This window comes from Salminus brasiliensis, chromosome 9 (assembly GCF_030463535.1).
Source record: "Salminus brasiliensis chromosome 9, fSalBra1.hap2, whole genome shotgun sequence".
Taxonomy (NCBI): domain Eukaryota; kingdom Metazoa; phylum Chordata; class Actinopteri; order Characiformes; family Bryconidae; genus Salminus; species Salminus brasiliensis.
Window position 1 is genome coordinate 38,597,188 of NC_132886.1, and position 26,393 is coordinate 38,623,580.

General features: G+C 45.2%; 3 protein-coding genes across 3 annotated transcripts; 2 read left to right on the forward strand and 1 right to left on the reverse strand.

Moving 5' to 3' along the window:
* Nucleotides 1–149: 149 nt before the first annotated feature.
* Nucleotides 150–9,451, forward strand: colgalt2a (collagen beta(1-O)galactosyltransferase 2a). Its single transcript, XM_072688654.1, has 12 exons — nt 150–379; nt 1,717–1,830; nt 2,556–2,673; nt 3,487–3,621; nt 3,726–3,930; nt 4,320–4,439; nt 5,382–5,455; nt 6,858–6,964; nt 7,054–7,186; nt 8,171–8,298; nt 8,637–8,843; nt 9,208–9,451. The coding sequence occupies exons 1-12, from the start codon at nt 150–152 to the stop codon at nt 9,449–9,451; spliced, it is 1,815 nt and encodes a 604-aa protein (XP_072544755.1).
* A 1,110-nt stretch (nt 9,452–10,561) lies between these two features.
* Nucleotides 10,562–18,330, reverse strand: LOC140561757 (Krueppel-like factor 9). Its single transcript, XM_072686987.1, has 2 exons — nt 17,496–18,330; nt 10,562–15,181 (listed from the first exon to the last, which is right to left on the reverse strand). Exons 1-2 carry the CDS (start codon nt 18,052–18,054, stop codon nt 14,919–14,921), a joined length of 822 nt encoding a protein of 273 aa, XP_072543088.1. The 5' UTR covers nt 18,055–18,330; the 3' UTR covers nt 10,562–14,918.
* Nucleotides 18,331–21,444: 3,114 nt separating this feature from the next.
* On the forward strand, nt 21,445–24,571 carry LOC140562801 (zona pellucida sperm-binding protein 4-like). Its single transcript, XM_072688655.1, has 8 exons — nt 21,445–22,183; nt 22,262–22,449; nt 22,535–22,632; nt 22,701–22,858; nt 22,943–23,135; nt 23,210–23,357; nt 23,432–23,507; nt 24,471–24,571. Exons 1-8 carry the CDS (start codon nt 21,445–21,447, stop codon nt 24,569–24,571), a joined length of 1,701 nt encoding a protein of 566 aa, XP_072544756.1.
* The last annotated feature ends 1,822 nt before the right edge of the window (nt 24,572–26,393 follow it).

Sequence of the window (26,393 nt, forward strand, 5' to 3'; positions counted from 1 at the left end):
AGGCTATATCTTCTGTCCTTTTGTCCTTTTAAAACCACAGCTCAGGTTCCCTCTGTGGTCAGTGCCATGCTGGATCCTCACAGACCCCTCAGCCTCACACTGACCACCACATTCTTTCTCTCTCTGGTGGAGACTGGGATAGCACTGTCATGGCCATGCTGCCTCGAAGTGTAGCTGTTTGGCTCGTGTTTGCAGCACTAAATACAAGGTTTGGATCTTCAAGCGCTCTTGCTGACCTGGAACCGGTTCGGGGCGAGTCGGCCCTGCTCAAGCCGAAGGTCATGGTTGCAATTCTGGCTCGCAATTCCGAACACAGTCTTCCCTTCTACCTGGGCTGCATCGACCGCTTCGACTATCCAAAGGACCGGATTGCTATCTGGTAAGATTTTTACTTGACATCTATATATATATTAAAACAATCTGCTTATTTATGGGTAAGTTATTAAAAAGTGGTTGATGTAGCAACGTCATTCAGAGTGGGGATTGGAGCTGAAACGGTTCATTTTCCAAACCCACCAGTGAACCTACACTGTTAAAAATATAGGTTCCTTGTGGAACTTTTGGAGGTTCTTCAATTTCAAAACTGGTGCTTTGAGGTTTTTGAACCATTATGAAAACATTTGAAGAAGAAAAAGGTTCCTTGAAGGTTCCTTAACGCACCTTAATAGGTTCTACTAAAAGGAACTTATACTATTAACAGTTTTTATGATGGTAAAATTGTGATGAAAGTACATTTTCTTTGGTGGACTATTTTGCTCACACCACCCTGCGCGTATACCTCCACCGTGAATGTATTTAAAACATGATCTTTGGGTTTTAATCCAAAAATGTTAAATGTTAAAACTATTGTAAACCAGTGTCTTGGTCATCGAGCAGTAAATTCATGATCATTTGGTGTAAGGACTTTCTGTGCGGGACCTTTTAGAGGCGTTAAACTTTTCAGATGTCTGGTTCCATTCACCACCAATGCGAGCTATTCTAAATGGGTACATATTTTCAGAACGGAGCTTTGCAAAACAGATCCCACTGCGAGGCTGGGTTTACACCGCAAGCCTTTAAATATGCGGACAGATTAAATAATGTGGTGATATTATCCTTTAAGGTCTGTCCCATGTAGAGTACATGTGCAGCAGAAGGATTATAGAGATATGGAGGGAATTCCCTTTAAATGCTAATCGGCTCCTTTAAGCTGGGGTTTTTACGTTAGCAGCTACGGAACCTCAAATACGGGTTCTCTATTTGAGAGCAGGTCCTGAATCTGCACCCAAGTCTGAAATATGCAGCGCTTGAAAAGTACACACGAAGGGGCAAAAAGAGGACTCGCACTGCAGTGAAAGAATGCAGTGTGTGTGTGGTGTGTGGTGTGTGTGTGTGTGTGTGTTGTGTGTGGGTGGTAGATTTTAGCGGTAACCACGTATTTCTTCTTATGGAGCATTAGTATATCCCTTTGCAACGCATAGCAAATCTAAAGGATGCGAGGGCGGTTGCCATGGTGATGCTATGTGGTTGCTGTGGTATACCATGTTGTTGTTATGGTGTTGCTGTTAGGTTTTTTGATGTGGTGGTGCTGTATTATGGTAGTTGCTGGGCGTAGCAACTGCCTAGCAACCCCATAGCAACCACCTAGCAACCACTTTAGAACACCACAGCATCCACCTAGGATGTGACTGCCTAGTAAGCGCATAGCAACAGAATTCTTCCCTGACTGTGTTGCAGGGCGGCGACAGACCACAGTATTGACAACACTACAGCCATACTGCAGGAGTGGCTGGCGGGGGTGGAGGGCCTGTACCACTCGGTGCGGTTCAGGACTACAGAGGACGAGAGGAGGTAACGGTTCGGCCTGTAGCACATTCCGCTACATTAGCTAACAGGCGCTCGCACGGGCTAGCATTGCACTGAGCAAAGGACGTGCAATGGCAGTGCAAAGGCCTCCCAGATCCCAGTAAAGCCAGTAATGCTCTCTGAGACTCCTGGGTCACGAGTGGCTGTGAAATTACAGGCATTAATCTCCCAGTAATAAGGCCAGCGCTTAGATGGCTGCGCCACTCTGGAGTCTTAAAAATAAACCTGAATCGTACCAGAATAAACTAATCGTAACGAATCACAGTAAAAATGTCAGATTTCCTAGAATCAGATATTCAAGAAAGTCGAGATTTCACAATACATGTTTGCTTAAAGGATCATAAATTTGAGAAGTTTTAAGATCATGCACTGGACTGATTCTCAATGAATTGTAATTTGAGAAATTTTACATTTCACTAATTTTTTCCAATAGAATTCTGAATCTGAACAACAGAAAGTTTCACACTGATTTGTCTCCTAAACAATCGGATCATTTATGGACCATAACCATGTAGGATATTTGCAGAACTGGGATTCCCCAGGATTGCGTGGTATCTGACGCTTCTCATAAATGAAGGGCTGAATAATGAAGTGAGAAGATGGATCAGGATTTTTAAAGAAGAGAAAACTATAAAATGTGAAGCAGCCTTTTAACAAACCTTATTTTACTGTACCTGGATTCCAGCCGTGCTTTTAATCCCCCTCTGTAGATCCTATGCGGACGAGCTGGGTCCCAAACACTGGCCAGACTCCAGATTCACCCATGTGATGAAGATGAGGCAGGCGGCTCTCCGATCAGCCCGCGCTCAGTGGGCTGACTACATCCTGGTGAGACGTCCTGAGTGTGGAATCAAATAAGATTTAAGTCTTTATAGTAGTTGGTGAAATCTACAATTTTACATGAAATTGTTTCCTGAAGAATTGTTAAATATGAACTTTCCTGATGATTTGTAATTGTAAATTTTAAGATTAGCAAAATAATTGTTTGGGTTTTTCTTAGATTTTACATGAAATTGTATCCGGAAAATTTTTTAATTGTAGCTTTTACATGGAACTTTTACATACTGTTTTTGTAATTGTGAAATTTAAGATTTAAAACAGAATTGTTAACAAAAGAACTTTTACATATAATTTTTCACATTTTGTTTCACATGTTTCCTGAAGAATTGTGCATTTCACAAATTTCACTTGGAATTATTAACAAAAGAATTGCATTTTTTTTACTTTATTTCACACAATTGCCTCTAAAGAAATTGTTGTTTTGTAATTGTTACAAAAAATTATTGTAAACTTTTCTCAGAATCTTTCAAGGATTTTCTCACACAGAACTGTTTCCTGGTTAATTTGACATTTGGAAAAAATCAAATTGCACATTCACAAATTATTTTAAATTTTTAATTCACAAATTTTTTTAAATTTGAGATTTCACATGAAATTATTTCCTGAAAAAAAATGTCCTGAAATTTGAGATTTTACGCAGAACTGTAAACTATAGAGACTAAACTAAAGAAGACTGGCTGACTACGTTTGGGCTTTGGGGGAAGCTGTAAATGTGATGTGATTTTTTGGGTTTTTTTGTACCACGTTATCATCTTGTGTGTCACTTGCTGTTCACCTGTATAACACCTCTGCTGTCTTTAGTTTGCAGACAGTGATAACCTGCTGACAAATCCAGCAGTTCTGACGCAGCTGATGGCTGAGAATCGCACTCTGGTGGCCCCCATGCTGGAATCAAGAACACTCTACTCCAACTTCTGGTGTGGCATGACCACGCAGGTATGTTTACCACAATCGAGGCCTTCTGTTTCAGGAAGTGTCCACAAACATTTGGACAATTCTTCAAATCCAATACCCATCTCAGCGTCTGCTTCTTCCCACAGGGATATTATAAAAGAACGGAGGAGTACGTTCCTATACGGAACCGTAAGCGCACCGGGTGCCACGCCGTCCCCATGATTCACTCCACCATGCTGCTAGATCTGCGGCGCAGCGCCAGCAAGACCATGGCTTTCTACCCACCACACCACAACTACCCCTGGGTCTTGGACGATATCATGGTCTTCTCATTTTCAGCAAGGCAGGCAGGTGAGTCTTTTTATTGTGCATTAACCCCTAAACAGCGTATGAGCCGCCGGCGGGCCGAAAGTCTTATTACAAGCTTCTATTACCAAAGAACAGCCCCACCAGTTTCTACAGAAGCCCCTGTAGCTACTGAGTAATAGGATATGGGCCCTTTAACACAATGGCCTCCTGTCCGTAGTTTGCAGGATAGCCGTTACAGTGCGAGTCGGGGCTGATCCAGGCCTATTTTAATGGATCGGGTACTGGCTATTTTAATCGCAGTCAAGTTTCTTTCTTAATCAACGTGTTCAGAGCACCATCTGGTGTTCTCAAGGCGCCATTAACGAATTATTTGGCTGTAAAGCCACGCCCATGTGACTGTATTTCGCACAGTTCATCACCCCTTCCTGTAGGGGTGCAGATGTTTGTGTGTAACAGAGAGGAGTACGGCTTCCTGCCTGTTCCACTGAGGGCTCAGCAGACTCTGGAGGAGGAGGTGGAGAGCTTCGCCCACACGCTCACAGAGGCAATGGGTGAGCGGAAACGTGCTGATATCATGATTTACCACCTTAGCGTTTAGCATGCTGCACAGTTTTACAATATAAAGTCACCGTCTGACTAATACCTTGTATCTCAATTTTTGTTGTTTGTCACTTTTTGGCAAAATAAAGGTTTTTGCGGGACAGTTTAAGTCATTCAAAACTCTATTAAAAGTGATAATGATGCCATATTTGAAAGCTTTGGGCCTATCATTCCCAGACAATATACGTACGTGGGGTTTACATGGGTGGAATGAGGGCTAGGTGGGTTCCAGGTGGGTTCCAGATGGGCATGGGCTCTAAATGGGTTTGTACATGTGCTGTTACTGGGTCACAGTTGGGTTTCTCAAATGAGCCCCTATCATTACAGCCCCCTCTAATCTCATATGAGTTCCATCTAGAGGCCCTCCACGTGCAGAGTACAACCTAGATGGTGCCCTCCCTCAATGGTTAACCCCTTCTGATCCCATCACTAACCCACATAGGACCCTGTCAGACATCCATATGAGGGCCCAACATGAAACCCATGGACAAAACTTTCTGGTTCCCAGTTGGGCTACCCATACAGGCCCAATATGGCCATGTTAACCGGGTTGGAAGACTACTGTTGGTCTAGACCCCAGTCATGCCACAACCATCCAATGCTCTGGAGTCCCAGAGAGCATAACTGGCCTTCCATCTCAAGCCCCTTTCTGTACACACAGTTTTCACGGGTGAGATAGAACTTTCACCCCTACATAACACCTCTCTTTTCTTCCTCCATTCAGCCTGGGGTCCCTCCCCCTCATCCATCACTCAGGTTTCTCAACATCTGTCTGATTTATTAGCATGCTCGTCTCCACTGAAGTAGAACACTGTGCAGTGATTACGGTTCAATAAATAATGTACTGTGTATGAAACGCCTTTATTATACTAATTTATTCCATATCCCCTCAGTTGAGTTTCCCATGAAGCCCTCACAATATCTGACCCTTCACCTGAAGAACAAAGACACAATGGCCTTTGATGAGGTATTTATGATATTTCTATATTCTTGTTTGCAACAAACTGCACCGTTCTAATATTTGCAACATATGGTCATTTTTATATAATTTTTATCGGCCTCGTCCAACATTGCCACCTCAGTGATAACACCCTGGCCATTGGCCGCACCGACTACCGGCCTCGTTCAACATCGCTACCTTGGTGATAGCACATTGACTACCGGCCTCATTCAACATCACTACCTTGGTGATAGCACAACGACTACCGGCCTCATTCAACATCACTACCTTGGTGATAGCACACTGACTACCGGCCTCATTCAACATCACTACCTTGGTGATAGCACATTGACTACCGGCCTCATTCAACATCACTACCTTGGTGATAGCACACTGACTACCGGCCTCGTTCAACATCACTACCTTGGTGATAGCACACTGACTACCGGCCTCATTCAACATCACTACCTTGGTGATAGCACATTGACTACCGGCCTCGTTCAACATCACTACCTTGGTGATAGCACATTGACTACCAGCCTCGTTCAACATCACTACCTTGGTGATAGCACATTGACTACCGGCCTCATTCAACATCACTACCTTGGTGATAGCACACAGACTACCGGCCTCATTCAACATCACTACCTTAGTGATAGCACATTGACTACCGGCCTCATTCAACATCACTACCTTGGTGATAGCACATTGACTACCGGCCTCGTTTAACATCGCTACCTTGGTGATAGCACACTGACTACCGGCCTCGTTCAACATCGCTACCTTAGTGATAGCACACAGACTACCGGCCTCGTTCAACATCACAACCTTAGTGATAGCACATTGACTACCGGCCTCATTCAACATCACTACCTTGGTGATAGCACACCGACTACCGGCCTCATTCAACATCACTACCTTGGTGATAGCACACCAACTACCGGCCTCGTTCAACATCACTACCTTGGTGATAGCACATTGACTACCGGCCTCGTTCAACATCACTACCTTGGTGATAGCACACCGACTACCGGCCTCATTCAACATCACTACCTTGGTGATAGCACAACGACTACCGGCCTCGTTCAACATCACTACCTTGGTGATAGCACAACGACTACCGGCCTCGTTCAACATCACTACCTTGGTGATAGCACACTGACTACCGGCCTCGTTCAACATCACTACCTTGGTGATAGCACATTGACTACCGGCCTCGTTCAACATCACTACCTTGGTGATAGCACATTGACTACCAGCCTCGTTCAACATCACTACCTTGGTGATAGCACATTGACTACCGGCCTCGTTCAACATCACTACCTTGGTGATAGCATGACCGTTTCTGAAATCGCAGCAGAATGTAGCTTTCTAGATGTGCTATGAAATATGAATTCATCTACAGTGTGTTACTCTCTCCCTCTACCAGGTCTATTTAATTAACCTGAGGAGACGTGAGGACCGTAGAGAGCGAATGCTGGGCACGTTGGAGGTGCTGGGTATTGAGGTCACACTCACGGATGCAGTGGATGGCAAGTACGATACTGTGACTAAGTGAAAGATACCTGCTAATTTTCCCGCAGTGTAGTTTGCCTTCATTTGAACACTGTTTCCTTCTTCCTCAGGGCCCTAAACTCCTCCCAGCTCCAGGCTTTAGGCATTGAGATGCTGCCTGGCTACAAAGACCCTTACTCGAACCGCGTGCTAACCAGGGGAGAAATTGGCTGCTTCCTCAGTCATTACAACATCTGGACGCAGGTGCTTGTTTGCAGCTGTTCCACACTAACTAACTCCTGAATTAACATTCTGATGACAGTGAAGGTGAACGAGTCTTCAACGGCCATTCGTACAAATTAGTTGTAGGAAGTGAAGTTTTTATCATTTTAATTTCTAAACAGCTAAAAATGACTGAATATTTCATTTTTTATCATAACATTTTCTGGTAAAGGCATAAATGGTAATGACACTGGAAGAATACACGACCAAATGACTACATTTTTTAGATGCAAATGCCACTCTATTCTCATGGTAGACATGTGCTCGCATGTCAGTCTTTGGCTACAAAAAAATAAAAATAAAAAAATAAATAAAAATAATAATAATAATAACCTTAGAAAATTCCTTACTGAAATCACAGGCTGGGGGTGGTAATATATTATTCAAAAAAGCAGATTAGATAGGAATGTCAAAAAGAAAAATAAATAAATAAAAAAGTCTGGATTGGGGACGAGGCCAAGCTAGCAAATACTATAAAAAATGCATAATAAACTTGGTACATCGTTATGTGGGTGTTGCAATAAATAATATATTTAATACCTAATACCTTAATACTAAGCTATTTATGTGTAATATAGTTCTTATAACATAAATGAATAACCTGAGGACTTAAAAGTTCCCCTATTTGAAGAATCACCCTAAAGCATTACAACGCTCACTGGCCACTTTACTGGAAACCCCTTTAAACATGACACAGCTGTAGCTCCAATATGGCCACTGTATCAGCAATAATATCAGTTACAGTTGACCAGGGCAGCTCTAGCACAGCAGAAATTTTACCATCATTTTTTTCCACAAAGATTTACCAACCGGTTTCCACAACAACTAGAGGTCTAAGAGACCCAATCTAGAGACCTGACAGATGCATTATCCAGCTGGATAGCTTTAATTACACGGCTGCCAGCATTCTATGTATGGCGTTTATGCTCTGAACCTCTAAACTGAGAGGTGGACTGTCTCCCTCAGGTGGTCAGGAAGCAGCAGCAGCAGGTGCTGGTGCTGGAGGATGATGTCCGGTTTGAACTGAACTTCAAGAGCCGCCTGAACGCCATCATGGAGGATGCTAAACGAGCCCAGCTCAGCTGGGACTTGATGTTAGTAGAGGTTTGCTGTCTTGTTGATTGGGCTTCAGCGTTTCTCCAGCTCTCAGGGATTTGCTGAGGTCATCTTAAGGGCCGTTTTACTAGTATATCAACCAAAGTGTGATGTTCTAGACGTGGTACCTACCAAAAGTGCTCCAACCGGCGACAGGGTCACTGATGCAATCCGTGGAGGCTCCACCTCTCAACTTACAGGACTGTTTGGGGGCCAGATATCACAGGACATCTTCAGAGGTGTTGTGGAGTCCATGCCTCGAAGGGTCAGATCTGTTTTGCAAGCACAAGGTAATACATCATAGCTAACATTCAGTCTTTCCTCTCTGCGATGTTAGATACGTGGGCCGTAAGCGACTGCAGGTGAAGCGTCCTGAGCGCTGGGTGAAGGGGGTGAAGAACCTGGTGCACCCTGATTACTCTTACTGGACCCTGGGCTACGCTCTTTCCCTGCAGGGAGCCAGAAAACTGCTGGACGCTCAGCCTCTGGGCAAAATGCTGCCAGTGGATGAGTTCCTGCCCATCATGTTTAACAAGCACCCAAAGTACGTTACGCTCATCTTCATTCATGGTCATTTAGATGATAGAACATCTCCAAAGTTCTCCCCGTGGAGTCTAGTATGGTATAAGAGTTCTCCTCCTGGTCCACACCTGGTTTGGTAAATCAGGTGAGCTGCTGATGGAGCACGAACCATCAGTTCCACTGCTCCGCAGCTCAATGCTGGGGGGCTTTATATACCCCTCTAGCCCACGCCTGGCTTTAGGAGGGCTGATAGGATCATGTTTACCTGCTTCGAGAGTCTTTTTCTATTGAGAAAAGTGTGTGTGCATTTGCACATCTGTGTCAGCAATGGGTGCAACCAAAGCAGGATGCCTTTGGCTAACTCTGCTCTCTGTACACGTGCACAGGGAGGAGTACATGGCTCACTTCCAGCAGAGGAACCTGCTAGCATTCTCGGTGGAGCCGCTCCTCCTCTTCCCCACTCACTACACCGGAGAGCCGGGCTACATTAGCGACACGGAGACGTCCACGATCTGGGACGATGAAAGCAAGGCCACCGACTGGGACCGTGAGCATGTCCACAAAAAACGGAACCGTGGTGACGCGGGTCCTGCGGCCACGATGGACGGAGGACATGGAGGCGAACTCTGAGCCAGACAATTACAACATGGATTGGCCAGGGCAGAAGGCCTCGTTTATAAGGCCGGGGGCTTTTTAGGGATGCATTCATTGTTATGAAAGCCAATGGATGTACTGCTCTCCTCCACCATGAACTGAACTGAACTGATAATGTAATTATGGCAGTGTCTGAGGTAAACCAGCATGGTTATTCTACCTAAAGGGGAAATTCCGCAGGAGTTACCAAACCTTATGCAAAATTAAACAGTCAAGCCAGTCAGATTGGGTTTGGTGTCAAGTCCTGGAGAATCTTACAGAGTCCGAATTGTCTGCAGTGATGGTGGATGTTATATGAAACGGTTATGAAAATACCCAGCCAGACAACGGAGCTATTGTTTTCTTACAGTTTCAGGAAAAGACTTTGGTCTAAAACATGATTTTTTTTTTAAAGAGAAATGTTCATGGTGGAGGGATACATGCCGAGTATCATGACACCAAATAGGGCCTAAAAAAATAAAAGAATAACTGCCACTATTTTACCACTATCAGCATTACAGATAAAACTCGTAATACAAATGACATGAGGAGACATGAGGAGCATTGGCTTTCTTCATCTACAGTGGCATCGGTCATAGGCAGCAAGAATCTGAGCCACTTGGGCAAGAACCAAACCCATGAGGTTCTAGACGAGGTTCTGGGCCTCTGAACACCTCCAAAACATCAGGCAGGTGTTGTGGGGTGTTCCCGGTATGCAGTGCTCAGTAACTACCCAAGTGCTCCAGGAAAGGACAACCGGAGCACCGGTGATTTGTTTCTTTAAAAAAAACAAAAAACGCTGCTAAAGTCTTGGTGCCAGATACCACAGCAGAACACGGTCAGAGGCCTTGCGGAGACCCTGCCTCGAATGGTCAGGCACAAGAGGGACCAACTTCAGATTAAGCAGGTGGTGCTTTTGTTATGGCTGTTAAATGTTATGTTCGCGGGGCAGCCATGGGGAGAGCCTAGGTTCCTATTAAACCTGAACACACTCTGAACGATGCACCGACTAAAGATGCTAACATTCTTTTAAAGTAAACCCCGCCCCTAAAAAAACCCCAAACAACAACAACAATAATAATCACAGCAAATATCCAAACCGTCATAATCATTTTATTTATTATTTAAAAAGCACTGGCAGTTTTTTTTTGTGGTTTGAGGCAATTACAATTAACCCAAGTATTAGTAAAGTTTCATACCTCAAAATAAGCTATGGAAGAAAATACCTTTAAAAAAAAAAAAATCACACACAAATAATAGCATGTAATAAATTAAATCAGCAGAATAATACAAAAAAAATTAATTGACAAAAAAAAAAAAATTAAAATAAGACAAAATAAGCATGCTTACACATCGGTGCTGCATATGAAGAATGGAGGTTTTCAGCATTCAGTTTAGACACCTGAGGAGATGCACCAAAGCTCATGTTCCGACTCGCTCCCTTTACACGCCACCAACCTCGAGTACAAGGCCGTGTAGGAAGAGGCCTGGACGCGGTCCTGACCCCTCCGGCGGACATCATTTATTAGTGTGACAACTGGCCTGAACGAGAACGTTTACATGGAAGACACACATACACAGTTTAGTGTGTAAAGAAGAGAAAAAGCTGTAGGCTGGACAAGGCCGAGATTGTACGGCTACCAACCGAGAGGGCAGCATTTGAAGGCTAACTCTCCCGCAGACGTTCTGCTCTCGCTCAAATGAAATCCAGACACACAGAGTTCATACAGGATTGATGTACAGACGCAAGAAGAGACTCGGGCACCAAGAACGATGCAGCATTTTAATCCCCCAACCCAATCCAACCCACCCCCTAAAAAAAACAAACCTACAGCACGCTAGCCGTCCTCGCTAGCGCTACAGCTAAGCTACGCCACACATGTGGACGTCTACACTACCTACAAGGGAACTGCTCTGCACTCGGCGCACTTTACATACTTTATTAATCGAACTATTGAATAAAATATTTCGCACAGAAATGCTGGGGAAGTGGCGAAGGAGCTACAGACCAGTTAGTGCTTCTATGTGCATGGCGCTGGTCAATAGCGATCCGCTTGTTGTTAGCATTAGCGGCACTTCTGTGCATTACTGTGGGAAATATTCCTTCAGCATCCGAAGGCCGAGTCGGCACGAGCGAAAGTGGTGCTTTTTTAAAAAAATACAAAAATGAGAGAAATTTGAGGCGTACACAAAAAGGGAAGACGGGAAAATTTACAACAAAGCAAGAAGGGTCAGTGGTTTCTGTGGTGGCATTTACTGGATGGGAGTCTGGTGGATCGGCGGGACGTAGGAGGGATATTAACGCCGCGGTGAAAAAAGGAGGCTTTGTAAAAGTGGAACTTGAGTGACGCAGCGGTATAGCTGCTCTCGACCCGCTCAGAAACGGACGCGAGGCCAATGGCGGCTAGCGCACAGTGCGCTCATTGATGGCTGACCGCGTCTGCCAAGAGCAGTACAACAGACCCAAAGACGGCTCCAACCGAGGGTCTTGTCCTTCTCTGAGGAGAACAGAACTTAATGAGGCAGAAAAACCCACACAGCGTCTGGGAGACGCTACAAATGCTTGTTGTTTTTTGATCAACAGTAGAGAATTGATCCGCTATTGAGAAAAGCGCTAGCGCTACTTCTCGGAGCAAAGCTAAACCAACTCCAACAGCTTGTAGGGTTTTTTTTGTGTGTGTTCGACAACATCAACAAAAGAAAACACAGTTTACAGTTTCCATGTAAAAGTCGTAGAAGCCACTGCTGAGCGGATGACTGCCAGCAGCCACCTGTTGCAGTGGCTTGTATTGCATGATACTGAGCTAGCAGGTCGTGTGAATTAGCGGCAGGTCCGAGACTAGTGTGTGAGCTACCGACAGACATCGTGATAAAGGCTTTTGTTCGGGTTCTGAGAGGAAGACGTCGGAGTGAGGCGGTGGGCCGACGTGAAGACATGGAGGCCTTTTGCAAAGGCAAAGCTTCGGTACCTGGAATTAGTTCGACTGGCTGATATGTGACTAAAAAAAAAAAAAAAAAAGACCAGAGATACGAGAAAAACAACTAGATATATATATTTATATATAAAAAAGGAAATTAATCAATCAATCATTCTCAAGCAAAACAAGTCCATATTTTTTCCCGTTGCCATCTCGTCTCGCACTGTCCAAGCACTGGGGAAAAGTGCACAGCGAGACTAACGCATGGGGTTTATTGTGACAGGTCTTCCCATTCCACAGTGTTCTCTCTTGTAGAAGTACTTCTTTTCTTTTATACAGTGTTGCCCATCCCACTAGCAGACAAATACCATCATCATCATCGACGCCTATAAGAAAAGTGCAATATTGCATATGTGTATTTTCTTTAGTTTAAGAAAAGGGGGAAAGTTGAAAACGTTAAAAAAAAAAAAAGGTTAGATGGTAAACAACGGTGCAAAAGAAGTCGGATAGGATTTAAGGCTTTCCGAGATTCCTGATGTGTATAATATTGTTCGCTGAGATAGACGTGAGGGGTCCACTTGGGGGACAGTTTGGAGAAAGAGAAGCCGGACGTCCGGCATCTCTGCAACGTACATACGCACACACACACGCACACATACACACAAACTAGCAAGCAAGCAAGCAAGCAGCACTAGCCTATCCATTAGAGCAAAGCTCTTAGCCCCTAATATAAGGTCTATAACCCAACAGGCATCACACACCAGGTCATTTATATAGCATCTCTACTGTAGAAGCTTTAGATATATATATATATATAATTATATGTACACACACGCGCACACGTATACACTGACGCAAGACATTTGCAACACTTTCAGACCCGATGGTTCATGTCCAAATGTGAGGATATTTTAAAGATAAAAAATATATATATATGAAAATGAGCTTAAAAAAAAAAATTTGAACCAGTTTCCATGGAATTTCAGTGTCAACCCTACTGAAACACACACAGCATGTATATATATATATATATCTCGTCGCAGTCGCACAAAAACTTGGTCGTTTTAAACATGAACCTGGCAGTTGTTGTTTACATTGTGACGAAGTTTTCTGACAAACAGACCAATAGGAAACGCTCCAAAATGACACGGAAAGTTTTCCCTGCAATTTTGGAGGCGTTTGTTGTTTATTTTTTTGCGCGACAGCCACACGATACGATTAAATTGATAATATAAGTAATTGCAAATCAAAACAATAACTTATTACAATATTAAAGACTGAAAACAGCACAAAACACAATAACCCATGATGTTTCCCCACGCTTTACAGGTCATTTCTTTTTTTGTCTTTATATATATACCTGAATTAAACAGTTCTAAGCTTTTGTACTTTCCATCATTTTCTTTATCAACGTTTAGCATAGATGGGTATTACCTAGCCCATCGATAACACACAGAGAGAGCGAGAGAGAGAGAGAGCGAGAGAGAGAGAGAGAGAGAGTGTGTGTGTATGTGTACATGGCCGGACTTTTAAAGCTCAGCGTCTTACTTATATGTAAACCAACCATGAGAATGCACAAACTTCGAAAGGTGATGCAAGTTTCAGTGTATCTTAACCACTATATTACAAAGTATTACCCAACCGTTTTTTTGGTTGCACAATTCCATAATTCGGTCCCGTTTCTGTGAGGTGAATGACTGCACGAGAGGAGTGAATCTGAGCACCTGTGGACGCCTGCTGGCACCCAACTCTTTTTTTTTTTTTTTTTCCCCCGGGGACATAACAGGTGTAGTGGAGAGGTGTGGTGTGCAAGATGTCTGCTAGGACCTGGAATGACACAGCAAAGTAGAACGGTGTCCATTAAACAGTGGCCAAACATCATAAATAAGTCATAAATTAGGGCCAACTTTTTCTTAATGAATCTCAAACTCGATCGGCGACAGCGAGCGTTGTGCTGCACTGCGGGCGGCCATCTTGTTGGCTGGGAACAGCTTCACTGCTCCGCAGGAGGATCGTACGGGTTGTGCTTCTGGTGAAAAAGGCCCATACACCTATGTTTAGCTTAGTGTAGGGCTAAGCTGCGCCGACCCCTGAACACGAAGCACCGGCATGGCTCGTCCATCGCTCTCGAGTTTCTACAGTCGTCAAGGAGGAATGTGTTGAGGCAGGCGGTTGTCGTTCTTTAAAGAGCAAAACGAACATCGTGAACATCATTGCCGGCTGATCTGGGAGGATTCGTTGGAAGACGAGGTGAACAGCTTCTCCCAAGACCGTATTCGGCCTGTTAGAGTGAGGATGACCGCGGCTGATCAAACAGGGGAGTGTTTTACAAAGTGGGGTCTCTCAGCAAGCTGGATAATAACTGAAGTGAGAAGACTGTCTGACCGGAATGACCTACAGCTGAGAGCTAGCACTTTGTGAAATGCCTCCCGAGTGGCAAAAGAAAAGAAATATAAAAAAAAAAAAGAAAAAAAAGGAAAAAGTGGTCGTATTGTAGGGCGAAGGGGTCCGTCCGAGAGAGCTGGGGGAGATGCGACAGCCCTGGCTCACTGAGACTCTGCGCCCATTGGAGACGCTTGGCCCTGGCCTGATCCTTGGGCCGAGCCCTTGCGGCCAATCATGGAGGGGTGGAAGTCGGGATGGCGGCGGGCGTGCTTGATCAGGTGGTCGCTGCGCATGAAGCGCTTGTCGCAGAGCGGGCACTGGAAGCGCTTCTCGCCCGTATGGGTGCGGAGGTGGCGGGCAAGCTCGTCAGATCGGGCAAATTTCTTCTCGCAGCCGGACCAGGTGCAAGGAAATGGCCTCTCGCCTGCAACGCACAGAACACATGCCACTTACAACACTGTAGTGTTCCTTTCAGTCATGGGCCAGTAGCAGGCGTACTTAGGGACGATCAGATACCTGGTCTGATCTACCAGTTCGTGTATCACTATGCAGCTGAGTAATGCTTACAATGATTCTCACAGTGAGGTTATAAGAACATTTGAATTTACTCTTTAATATCGTCATGTGTCAATTATCCTGTCACATAAACCCATGAGTTTGACCTTATAGTAACTCTGTATGGTACAGTTTAGCTATTAATTTGTAGGGTATTATCAAACCGTTATATATTGCTGTAGATATCCGTTTATTATTGATAATCATCAAATCATATTGGTACTATACAAAAGTCTACTGTAGATACACACACACACACACATACAATCTTTAACTGCCTTTTTGTACAATACAAGATACTTATCATGATGCACACAATCACAACTGAAATACATCAGTAGCGACAAACTCTCGTATGGTCATTTTTATTTAACATCTGCTGCTCTTAATCTAATTAAACCAAACTAATAAATAAAAAAATTAATTAAAAATATATACATATATAAAATCACCACACACAACCAGTCCACAGCTCTTTCACCACCGTGTTCTCGCTACTGCTCCAATACTGGTGCGATTTAACTAGCTTCTTAAAAACTGCAGTAGAATCTGTATTTAACACTATTCCACTGTTTCTATCATATATACACACACACACACACACACACACACATATATATATATATTTATAGTAACAACACATTTCTCAACATTAAAAAGTTAAAAACGAGTTCACTGGCTCAGGAAAACACCAGTACCCAAGTACCTATCTGTGTGTATATATATATATATATATATATATATATATATATATATATATATATATATATATATATACACATACACACACACACACACACACAGAAAAGCCTTAAGGCCTAGCTTTTTGTTTGGCTTGCAGATGTTATCTAGCTAAATCTAACATTACATTAGTTCATTTTGGTTCACATTAGCATAAAACAGATCAAACAGATCTTCAGGTTTTTGATTATTACACATTTTAACCCGTCTGGCCTACTGCAGTTTTCACCTCCTAGATTTTGCCTGTTTTGTCCCTAAAAAGGGTCCCTAGAAAGTCGGAAATGCATCATAACCTACACTAGCCCGAAATGTTAATAATTAAAAACACATTTAATCCACTAAATTAAAATAAAAATGAGAAACAAATTCCAGGTAAACTGAAAGGCGAGCATGCGCTATGGCTCCATCTACCTTGCTGTGTCCAAAAAATAAAAAAATATATCAGACGATAATTTTATCATATTGGTTCAGATATTAAGATATTAAACAGCTCAGAGATATTAGCTAAATAACTTAAAATTGTTTCTTATTTTTCTTTTTATGGCACTTATTTAGATTTATTTATGGCACTTATTTTGGCCGCAGCAGATTCCGCATAACAGCTATTTTCTCAACATGATTTTTTCATTTTAATCAACGTTAAAAATTCATGTTTAAAATGAAGACACTGATTTTCAAGGCGAACATGTGGTGAACTCCGGCTCCCATCTAAGCAGCACCACCCGCCGGTCGTCTGTGTGTCTCATATGCAAATTTGAACGCCAGTCACAATTTCGGTCCTCCCTCCCTCGCTCCCTCGCTCCCTCGCTCCCTCACTCCCTCGCTCCCTCCTTCCTTCTTCCCTTTGTTCATAAATGTCTTTGTTCAGGAGCCTCGGTGCGTCTTTACTCATTCTTTTGTTCCCACCCCCAAAAAATGATTAAGTTATTATGGTTGAAATTGCTGTTAAAATTGAACGTTTTCTTCGGGCGGAAGTGGGAATCTGAGAAGTCCCTGACAACAAGTCAACAAACAAAGTTAGCAGAGTTAGTTCGGGTAGCGGCCAGGCTTCCCCTGTCAGCGCTCCACTCTCAAACAACGAGGAAATAAACACTTAAAGTTGCTTGTATTTGTTTGTTTATTAATTTATTTTTACTCAAAACTAATTAAAAGCGTTTTAAAAGAGCGCTTAAGCAGAACGGCTTTATTGTGGAAACCAATGCCGATAAACAATGAGGATTATCCACCCATAACCCCCTTAAGCAAGGTCCCTAGCTAACCGTTTAGCTACTTATAAAAATAAAATATATATAAAAACAAATAAACCACAAATAACAAAAAAAAAAAAAAAAGTTGAGGACCCAACCCTCCACCTCGCTGCTGGACGCATTCCCCAGCCTTTTGTTGCTCTGCGACCCAGAGCTAAAGCGCTAACAGCCGTTAGCTGTGCTAGCTAGCCATACCTGTGTGTGTCCTGATGTGCGCCTTCAGGTGAGAGGACTTGCCGTACACCCTGTCGCAGCCGTCGAAGGTGCACGGGTGCCGCTTGGTCGGGGACCTGGGTGCCCCCCCTCCTCCTCCTCCTCCTCCTCCTCCGCCGCCACCACCACCACTACTACATCCTCCCCCCCCCCACATGTGCTGGTGCTGCTGCTGCTGCTGCGGGACCGGGGTGGCCGAGGGGGTCATAGTTGGGGTCGCGGTGGGGGTGGCCGAGTCGGACAGCGTGGTGTAGCCGCTCTCCCCGCATGACGAGTTGCTGCTCTCGGAGTAAGCCGACACGGGCCGCAGCTTTCCGTGTAGATCCGTGAGGACCTGAGCCACCGTGGCTATGCTGGATCCCTCCAGCCGGAGCGTTTCGCGGACCTCCCTGTCCTCGCTCGACCCTTCCAGCTCCCCGGGTGCAAGGCCCTGAGGAGGGGCCTGCGTGGCCGCCGGCGTCGGTCGGTGGAGGACCGGCCCGCTGGATATCGACACCAGGCATTCGGCGGCGAGATAATCCGAGTACGCGAACATCGACATTTCAGCGATTTTTAACGTATTTATTTAGATTTATTTATTTTCGCTAAACCGCACCGCAAACCCACCGATATCACGTTGTTCTCCCCCCGAGTCTCAGCCTCGTTTCCTCCCCGACTACTTTTAAGTACTTCTCGAGTAAACTCCTCAAATACAGGAAACACGAGCCAGGCGAGCAAAACGGGCCCTAGAAATGATCAAAAATCAACTAAAAAAAAAAACAAAACAAATCAGCGACGTATATCGTGCTCGAGCCCCAACGTGGTGGTACTACATTGCGCCTCGTTTCATTGTGTCTACGCGAAAGCCGGTGAAATCCACGCCCACCCCCGTAGTCGGGATCGTTAGTTTCTCTTCACACCCGTATTCCGACACGTCCCGCCTCTTCCGCGCTACGATTGGTCAGCCGCGTCCCTCCTCTCGCGGCGCTATTGGCCGGAAGTTTTTTTATCCGCAAGCTGGCGGTGGCGAGTAGCCAATCACAGCGCGGGAAATGCGGGCTTCGGCGGAAAACGGGTGGGTTATAAAAAAAACTAACGCCACGCAGCGAATGACGTCGCGCGCGGCGTGGGCGTGTACCGAAACGACACCGTTGCGAAAGTAAATATGTCTTATTGTCTTTTTTTTTGTTCATCGACTTAATAGAAAATAAAAATCATCAAATAGCTATTTTCATGTCACATACAACAAACACACACATTATATTCGACCATGTCGTTGCGAGTTATTTTGTGAATTGGGCGCAACGTGTTTTATGCTATTGTCTATTTCAAAGCCTCAACGTTACATAAACGTCTCTAATTACAGTAAAGCAGCCTCTATTGAAAAGAGCATGGGCCTATATAAGTCGTATTAGTGTGCTTTGTTGAGCCTGGGACCCTTAGTGAACGCCCATATGGTGGGGGGTGGGGCGGTGAAGTGTGTTCTGTGGGGGGCGCAGGGGGTTTGGCTGCTGTCCCACTCTCCCACTCCCACCCATAAAGTTTAGGCTGGGATGGGACAGGACGTCCGGCTATGGCCTCAAATCTCTCATTCTAGTTGTTTAGGCCAAAGTTCCCCTCAAAGACACGGCGCACCATGTTTTGATTGCGAGCTCATTTGTGGTCTACATAAGCTGGTCTTTTTCTCCGAGCTAGGGCTATCAGCTCAGAAATTGGTGTGTAGGGGGGGAGCAGAGGAGGAAACCAAATGTCCCACTGTCCGTAAATGAGGTCACCAAATGTACTGGATCCCGAGCTCCTCCTCCACAGGCCGGATTCAAGATTTTTCCAGGGTTGCTTGGTTTGTTTTGGACAGGAAATCAGCACAGTCGTAGTCGCTGTGAGCACTGACTTGCTCTCAACTAAGTATAAGCTCTTAAATTTACATACGCTGGACTTCTGCCTGTTTACAGTTTAGATAGTGACAGTAATCCAAAGGGGACGGGAACAAGAGAAGGACAGTTTCACAAGTTTTGCTGTTAGTTTTGTTTGTTTTTGACAGAATGGATGGCATCCACCTTTATCTAATCGAGGCCTGGTTAGATTATCTGTGCGTATCCAGATCATGAAGGGTGGAGATGAGTTAGTAATACTCCATATAGCCATATTTCTGCCATAGTCATCATAGCTGAGCCTCATCGAAGACTGAACATTGTGCATTGAACAGCTACAGCCATTTACATAGGTCAGGAGCTATAAACATCACATTAAAAGGTAAATGAGGCTTTAACTGATGGGATGAACATATTTGTCCACGTATATTTAGCACAGCAAACTTGATTATATTCTATTTATACTGTATTTTACCCTAACTGGGCAAGTCAACCAGCTGGTAGACTTGCGCATCTGCTTCCTGAATGGATCATCCAAAGAAGAACAAATTAAGAGTCGCGAAATTTTTGCAAATGTATTTCTTACAGGGTTTAATTAATGCAAATATATCACCAAAAGCATATGTCACACTTTCAGAAACCCCCAGAAACTCATTATATATATAAATTGTGTTATCAAAATATACAGAGCTCTTAAAGGAACAGTTCTTCAAAAAAATCAAAAGGACATGATTGATCATTGACCCCTGATGACATATTTGATGTCTGAAGTGTGCTCCTTAGTTTACTTTAGTAGTGGGACAGGCTAGGCTAACACTGCTAACACTAGGCTTCTGTAAACATACACCTAATTTCTCTCAGTATCCAGGTCTGGATAAGAGCAGTATCATTTACTTTATAAAAAGAGCTCAATCATTTTGAGTAACCGGATTAGGGGCCATACGCACATGGGCCTGCTGGGGCCTACTGACATGTCCCAGAAGGGGTGCAGAGTGGAGTTCTTAGTAAGAACATGCCCAACCAGCCACTGCCTCTTTTCGAACTGCGGCCAAAGCAACATCACCAGACAACCAACACGCTCGGAGGAAAGCACCAGGTACCCAGCTCTGATGCATTGGCTAACAGACGCCTGTGCCGGACAGCATCACAGGAGAGAGCCATCTGCCTACCTGGACAGAGCAAGGCCAATTGTGCTCTCTCTGGCTCTGGCTGTTGATGGCAGGCAGCATGTCCCAGGATTCAAACCAGTAATCTTTGGGTCATAGCATCACAGCAGGATCATACACCTGCCTGGAAGCATCGGTTTCTCCACTCATGAAACTTCCTCAAGCTGTGTGACCAGTAAAACGACTTTCCCCTAGAACAGGGATGGGTAATTCCAGGATTCCTGCTCAGTTAGTTTAGCTGTCCTTCTTTAGCATACCTGATTCATGTCACCTGTTAATTGCCAGGTTTAGTTAGGCCAGGGAACTCAGCTAACTGTACTGGACCCCGGCCCCTGTTGCCCCCTCCCGTCCTCCCGTCCTTAAATGTAATCTGTTCAGGCCGTGAAGTAACCAAACCTGACTGTACCCATAATTGTTCCTAGAGATGCTTGCACATTAGATGATCACAGTTTTGACGAGCGTAGGTGTCCAAATGGACCGGTCATTACATTTGTAGAGCAAATACAGAAAAAAGAACACCGCAACCCCAAAAGTGTGCCATCGGCCCAGCAGATGGCGCCAGAAGTATAAGCTTTGGGCCCATGTTCCCATATTCAGTACTGTGATCCAGCTGCAAGAAAGGCCTTTGAGTGTGGCAGCTCTGAGACACTAGCAACTGTCAAGCAACTAACTGAAATTGAACATAACATACAGAGTATTTGACATTCCATACTAAAGAAGATACATGAAGAAGTTACAATTACCACTGGAACGTAAACACAGCTCTGACGCAGTTCCTGATTGCACAGGTCTGGAACATAATTGAGGTCTACAATTGTAGGAGGAGGAGCTTTTCACAATTAGCAGGTAAGACACGATAAAAAAGGTCAGCAGAAGCACTGAAAGTAGCTTGTTGACATGAGAGGTTTAGAAAACATGGGGAAAATGTGGGGTAGTGTAACATTTGTGGTGCTCTGGTTGAATGGTCTGAGCAATGCTGCTATAACTTCATGGAGCCTGCAAGCAGAGAAACAACCTCAAAGTCCTCCTGGGCCGCTTCCTCAGCTTCCTGGCCCATTCCCTCCTCAGCAGCCTAGGCCGCTTCCTCCTCAGCTTCCTGGACCATTTGCTCCTCAGCAGCCTAGGCCGCTTCCTCCTCAGCTTCCTGGACCATTTGCTCCTCAGCAGCCTAGGCCGCTTCCTCCTCAGCTTCCTGGACCATTTGCTCCTCAGCAGCCTAGGCCGCTTCCTCCTCAGCTTCCTGGACCATTTGCTCCTCAGCAGCCTAGGCCGCTTCCTCCTCAGCTTCCTGGACCATTTGCTCCTCAGCAGCCTAGGCCGCTTCCTCCTCAGCTTCCTGGGCCACTCGCTCCCCAGCAGCCTAGGCCGGTTCCTCCTCAGCTTCCTGGGCCACTCGCTCCCCAGCAGCCTAGGCCGGTTCCTCCTCAGCTTCCTGGACCATTTGCTCCTCAGCAGCCTAGGCCGCTTCCTCCTCAGCTTCCTGGGCCATTTGCCCCTCCAAGATATGATCCTCAGCCACAGGTGACCACCTTTGATAAATGCAGACTGGCTGATGCTGACAAGATTCCTTGTGGAGAACCTGGCATAGATGCTTCTCAGTGTGCTGCCATAAACTGCTGTTTTGATGGACAGCAGTGCTACTATGGGAAAGCAGGTAAGGGAATAAACTTTGCTTGACTTGTGTTGGGGCTAAAACTTGCTCCCTGTGAACTAATCTTTCTCTTGTTTCTAGTGACCGTCCAGTGCACCATAGATGGCCAGTTTGTGTTGGTGGTGGCCAGGGATACAACCCTACCCAGGCTCAGCCTGGACTCCATCAGCCTGCTGGGAGGCAGTGATGGGCCCTGTGGTGTTGTGGACTATAATGCTGACTTTGCGATCTACCAGTTTCCTGTAACTGCTTGTGGCACAAGAGCAGTGGTTGGTTCTAGAGGCTTTTGGTTTCTGGTAGGTGGGGCTTGTTTGTGGGTGTCTAAAACGTGTCCTGTGCTTGTCCTCCAACCAGGTGCTCGGTGACTATGTGGTCTATGAGAACAAGATGTCCTCCTCCTATGAAGTTGGTGTGGGACCCCTTGGCGCCATCACCCGAGACAGCCACTTTGAGTGAGTCCCGATCCTGTTGATCAGTCAGAAGTTGTGGGCTTTTACTGACCTCTTGATTCCTCTGCCAGGCTTTACGTCCAGTGTAGATATTCTACCACTACTGTTGCGTCCCTGGCTGTTGAGCTGTCCTCCAACGATCCTCCTCTACCTGTAGCGGCTTCTGGTCCCCTCAGGGTGGAGCTAAGACTCGGCAATGGTCAGTGTGTCACCAAGGGCTGTGTGCAAGGTGAGCTGCTTCTGTATTGATCTTGGTGGAGCTTATGGTGCTTTGTCTCTGGCTTCTGTAACACCTTCCTCTGGATCTCCACAGAACAAGTGGCCTACACCTCCTACTACACTGAGGCTGACTACCCTGTGACCAAGGTCCTGAGGGAGCCTGTGTATGTTGAGGTGCGCATGTTGGAGAGGACTGATCCCAATCTTGTCCTGGTCCTCGACCGCTGCTGGGTGACCTCCACACCTGACCCATTCGGCATTCCTCAGTGGGACCTTCTGGTGAATGGGTAAGCTGGCTGCATGTCTACCACTTGCATAGGCCTCAGTTCTCAGTTCTGGCTAATGCTGATGTACTCCAAAGGTGCCCATACCGAGATGACCGCTACTTGACCACTCTGGTTCCAGTTGATGGGTCGTCTGGTCTTCCGTACCCTAGCCATTACAAGCGCTTTGTCTTCAAGATGTTCACATTTGTGGATCCTGCTTCCATGGCTCCTTTGAAAGAGAGGGTAACCCTTTGATTTCTCCTCCATTTGTACAATAAGTAAAAGGCCTGGCTTTCATGGCTTAATCTGTCCCCCAGGTCTTCATCCACTGCAGTACAGCGGTGTGCTCTCCGACTGCAGGTGCCACCTGTGAACCAAAGTGCAACAGGAGGAGTAAGTAGGAGTTCTTGGCTCTGGTTTCTGTAGGTCATTGGTTCTCTAGCCAGAGTACATGAGAATTGATGGACCAGTGCTCTGGATTGCAACCACTGAGCAAAATCTTGGCCCCTACTAACCTGTCTCTTCTCCAACAGGGAGGGATGTTGGTGCAGCTGTAAGGAACTCTCATCCTGTCTCCGTTGTATCCAGTGGAGAAGTGATCTACACACAAGCTGCCCTGCTTCAGCTTGCCTGAGACCTGATCTTCATTCAATAAAGATGTCTAGCTATCAAATGCTGTGCCTGGGTTTTTTCTTATACTGTGCCCTTGACTGTAAATGGTCAGTAGGTGTATGACTCTTAATATTGGCTGTCATGGCTGCTGTTGTTCATCAATGTGTGAACATGTTGGGGCTGTCTAAGGAAGGGTGTCCACCACAAATAACTTGCCCTACAGCTGTGGGATGGTGGCTAATGCCTTTTTAGTGCTGCTTTGGTACCACTGTACTGATCCTTGGGGAGGGGATGGGCAGTCAAATAGCATCAAGTTGAAACTTCATCCTGAAGTAGGCTGCAGGCCCTGTCCCAATTCTTGCCATAAGCCCCTCCTGAAACAGCAATTTTAGGAAGCTGTGAAAGTGGTCTGAGCGTTCAAGGTGTCTGAGAGCTTAGGACAGAATTGGGACCCACTTCACCTCCCTGTCTCCATCTGTCATTTCACCTGTATCCAATATTGTATGATTCCCAAATACTGCTGTTGCCACTGCAGAGTTGACCAGTTTCTATTGGTCTTCATCCACTGCAGTACAGCGGTGTGCTCTCCGACTGCAGGTGCCACCTGTGAACCAAGGTGCAACAGGAGGAGTAAGTAGGAGTTCTTGTGTTTTAGTTAATAGGTTGGTCAGTCCCTGAGGACTAGCTCTCAACCACTGCCCAAGAATGTCTTGATTCTTCTAACCTTCTGTTTCTTCCCACCAGGGAGGGACACTGGTGCAGCTATAAGGAACTCTCATCCTGTATCGGTTGTGTCTAGTGGAGAAGTGATCTACACCCAAACTGCACCACCTCAGCTTGAGTGATGTTGCTCTGCTTTCAGTAATAAAAGGCGTCTTGCTTTCAAAGGCCATGTCTGGTTTTTCTTTTCCCTTTACAGTGTTTACAATTATGCACATCAACAGCCAGCTGGTAACCTGCACAGGACAGGGGTGTGAACTGACTGTATTGGCTAGATTCGGAAGACTTGGTACCTGTGCTGTCCTGGTTGGGGGATCAGTTGGTGGCGTCCCCTGAACCAAGCAGGTTCAATTTTGCAGTTGTAAAGCAAATTCTTGCCACTTAAGACTGAGGTACTCTGGTGCTGATAAGCTCTCATGAATCTGCACATGGTCAGTGGATTGAGGACTACTGGCAATGGACAATAACTACAGAAACCCGGAGTGGTCTGTATGTCACTTTTCCTGCTGGCTATAGGTGGTGCTTCTTGTCCCATAAATGACACTGGTGACTTTTTACAGCCAGTGTTGAGATTAAATGGTAAATTCCTTCCCTCACCTGAGACATTGCAATGGTGTGAAAAGCCATATTGATTGATGGGCAATGTTAGTTTTAGCAAGCCTGTGTGCTCTAGTTGTGCTGGGTAAATCCCAGGTCTGAATGTTTCACCATCACATTTCTATTACCATTGTGCCCAAATTGGTAACATATGTAAGTGTTACTGCCCAGCAGTTTGGGGGATGCATCTTAACCTGTAAAAGATGGTTTGTGGGCTTAACAAGGCCTCCTAGCCTTCTCTTAGTGATTGGTATTGATCAGTGCTGGAAGCTTCAGTGTAAGAGTTTGATGGTGCTTAATGGACTGACCAACAGAGTCCATTAAGACAGTCCAAGGAGTGGAGTTCAGATTTGAGAATCCTCATTATAGAGTTGGACCAATCAGGAATGTCTGTCTCTTGGAGAGCTTTCTAAACTCCTGTATATTGCTAGATGAATTCATACAGTTGTGCATAAGTACAAATTACTGCATGTTGTAGCCACATTGACCAGGCCTGGAAGAAGCCCCAAATGGTAATCCTCAGCTGAGAGGAAATTGGTTCAGAGGGCCAGGAATGCCTACAGAACTAGCAAGGCACAGGCCTGTCAGGATGTGGACGCTGTTGGAACACCAGTGGCAGTGTCTACAGCCAAGCGAGCTTTACATCACTATAGAATGTGAGGCTGCCATCCTGTATACCAGATGGATAACTGGTGAAGACATTTGGGCGCTGAAAGGCATACCCAAAACTCAGAAGCACAGAGCTGGAAACAATACACACCCTGAGTTTTCTTTACTACATGTATCAAGTTGAATCCTGAGTTTCCCATTTGTATATATGTGGCTTCATTGCTGAAAAGCTCCATATGGATCCAATCATTCTGGACTTGGGCCGGTGCACCTTCTAGCATCTGAACAAAGCAGGAGACATTCTCCAACACCACCAAACTTTCTAATGAAGAAATGTCCTCCTAAAAGCCATAAGAGCAGTAAATGCACCGATACATTTATTATTTTGGATTTGTTCAGTTTTCGAGGACAATGAGGTTCATCGTTATAAGAGGTGTGAACAATTCTGCAGATTAAGAAAACATCATGAATCTGACGTCGACTTTTCGTTAAAACTTTTCTCAAGAACAAATTGAAGAAACGTCTTGGGAAGACATTGATGAACGAGGCCCATTGAGAATAAATAGGGTCTTGATCTTGTTCTAAGCAGCACTAATGCAGCCCCTGATTGCACAGGGCTGGTACATTATTGAGGTCTACAGGTGTAGGAGGAGGAGCGTTTCACAATTAGCAGGTAAGACGCAATAAAAAGGTCAGCAAACACAAAGGAAATTATTCTCTAGTGTGAGAGATCTGGGAAAG

What these genes read in the sequence shown, in the direction of transcription:
- colgalt2a (XM_072688654.1), top strand. Translation starts at nt 150, where the DNA reads ATGGCCATGCTGCCTCGAAGTGTAGCTGTTTGGCTCGTGTTTGCAGCA. An exon ending in AGTGGGCTGACTACATCCTG is followed by an intron (nt 2,674 to 3,486) that starts GTGAGACGTCCT and finishes TGCTGTCTTTAG; the next exon opens with TTTGCAGACAGTGATAACCT. An exon ending in ACACAATGGCCTTTGATGAG is followed by an intron (nt 5,456 to 6,857) that starts GTATTTATGATA and finishes TCCCTCTACCAG; the next exon opens with GTCTATTTAATTAACCTGAG.
- LOC140561757 (XM_072686987.1), bottom strand. Translation starts at nt 18,054, where the DNA reads ATGTCGATGTTCGCGTACTCGGATTATCTCGCCGCCGAATGCCTGGTG. An exon ending in GCACATCAGGACACACACAG is followed by an intron (nt 15,182 to 17,495) that starts GTATGGCTAGCT and finishes TGTGCGTTGCAG; the next exon opens with GCGAGAGGCCATTTCCTTGC.
- LOC140562801 (XM_072688655.1), top strand. Translation starts at nt 21,445, where the DNA reads ATGGGGAAAATGTGGGGTAGTGTAACATTTGTGGTGCTCTGGTTGAAT. An exon ending in GTGCTACTATGGGAAAGCAG is followed by an intron (nt 22,184 to 22,261) that starts GTAAGGGAATAA and finishes TCTTGTTTCTAG; the next exon opens with TGACCGTCCAGTGCACCATA. An exon ending in ACCCGAGACAGCCACTTTGA is followed by an intron (nt 22,633 to 22,700) that starts GTGAGTCCCGAT and finishes TTCCTCTGCCAG; the next exon opens with GCTTTACGTCCAGTGTAGAT.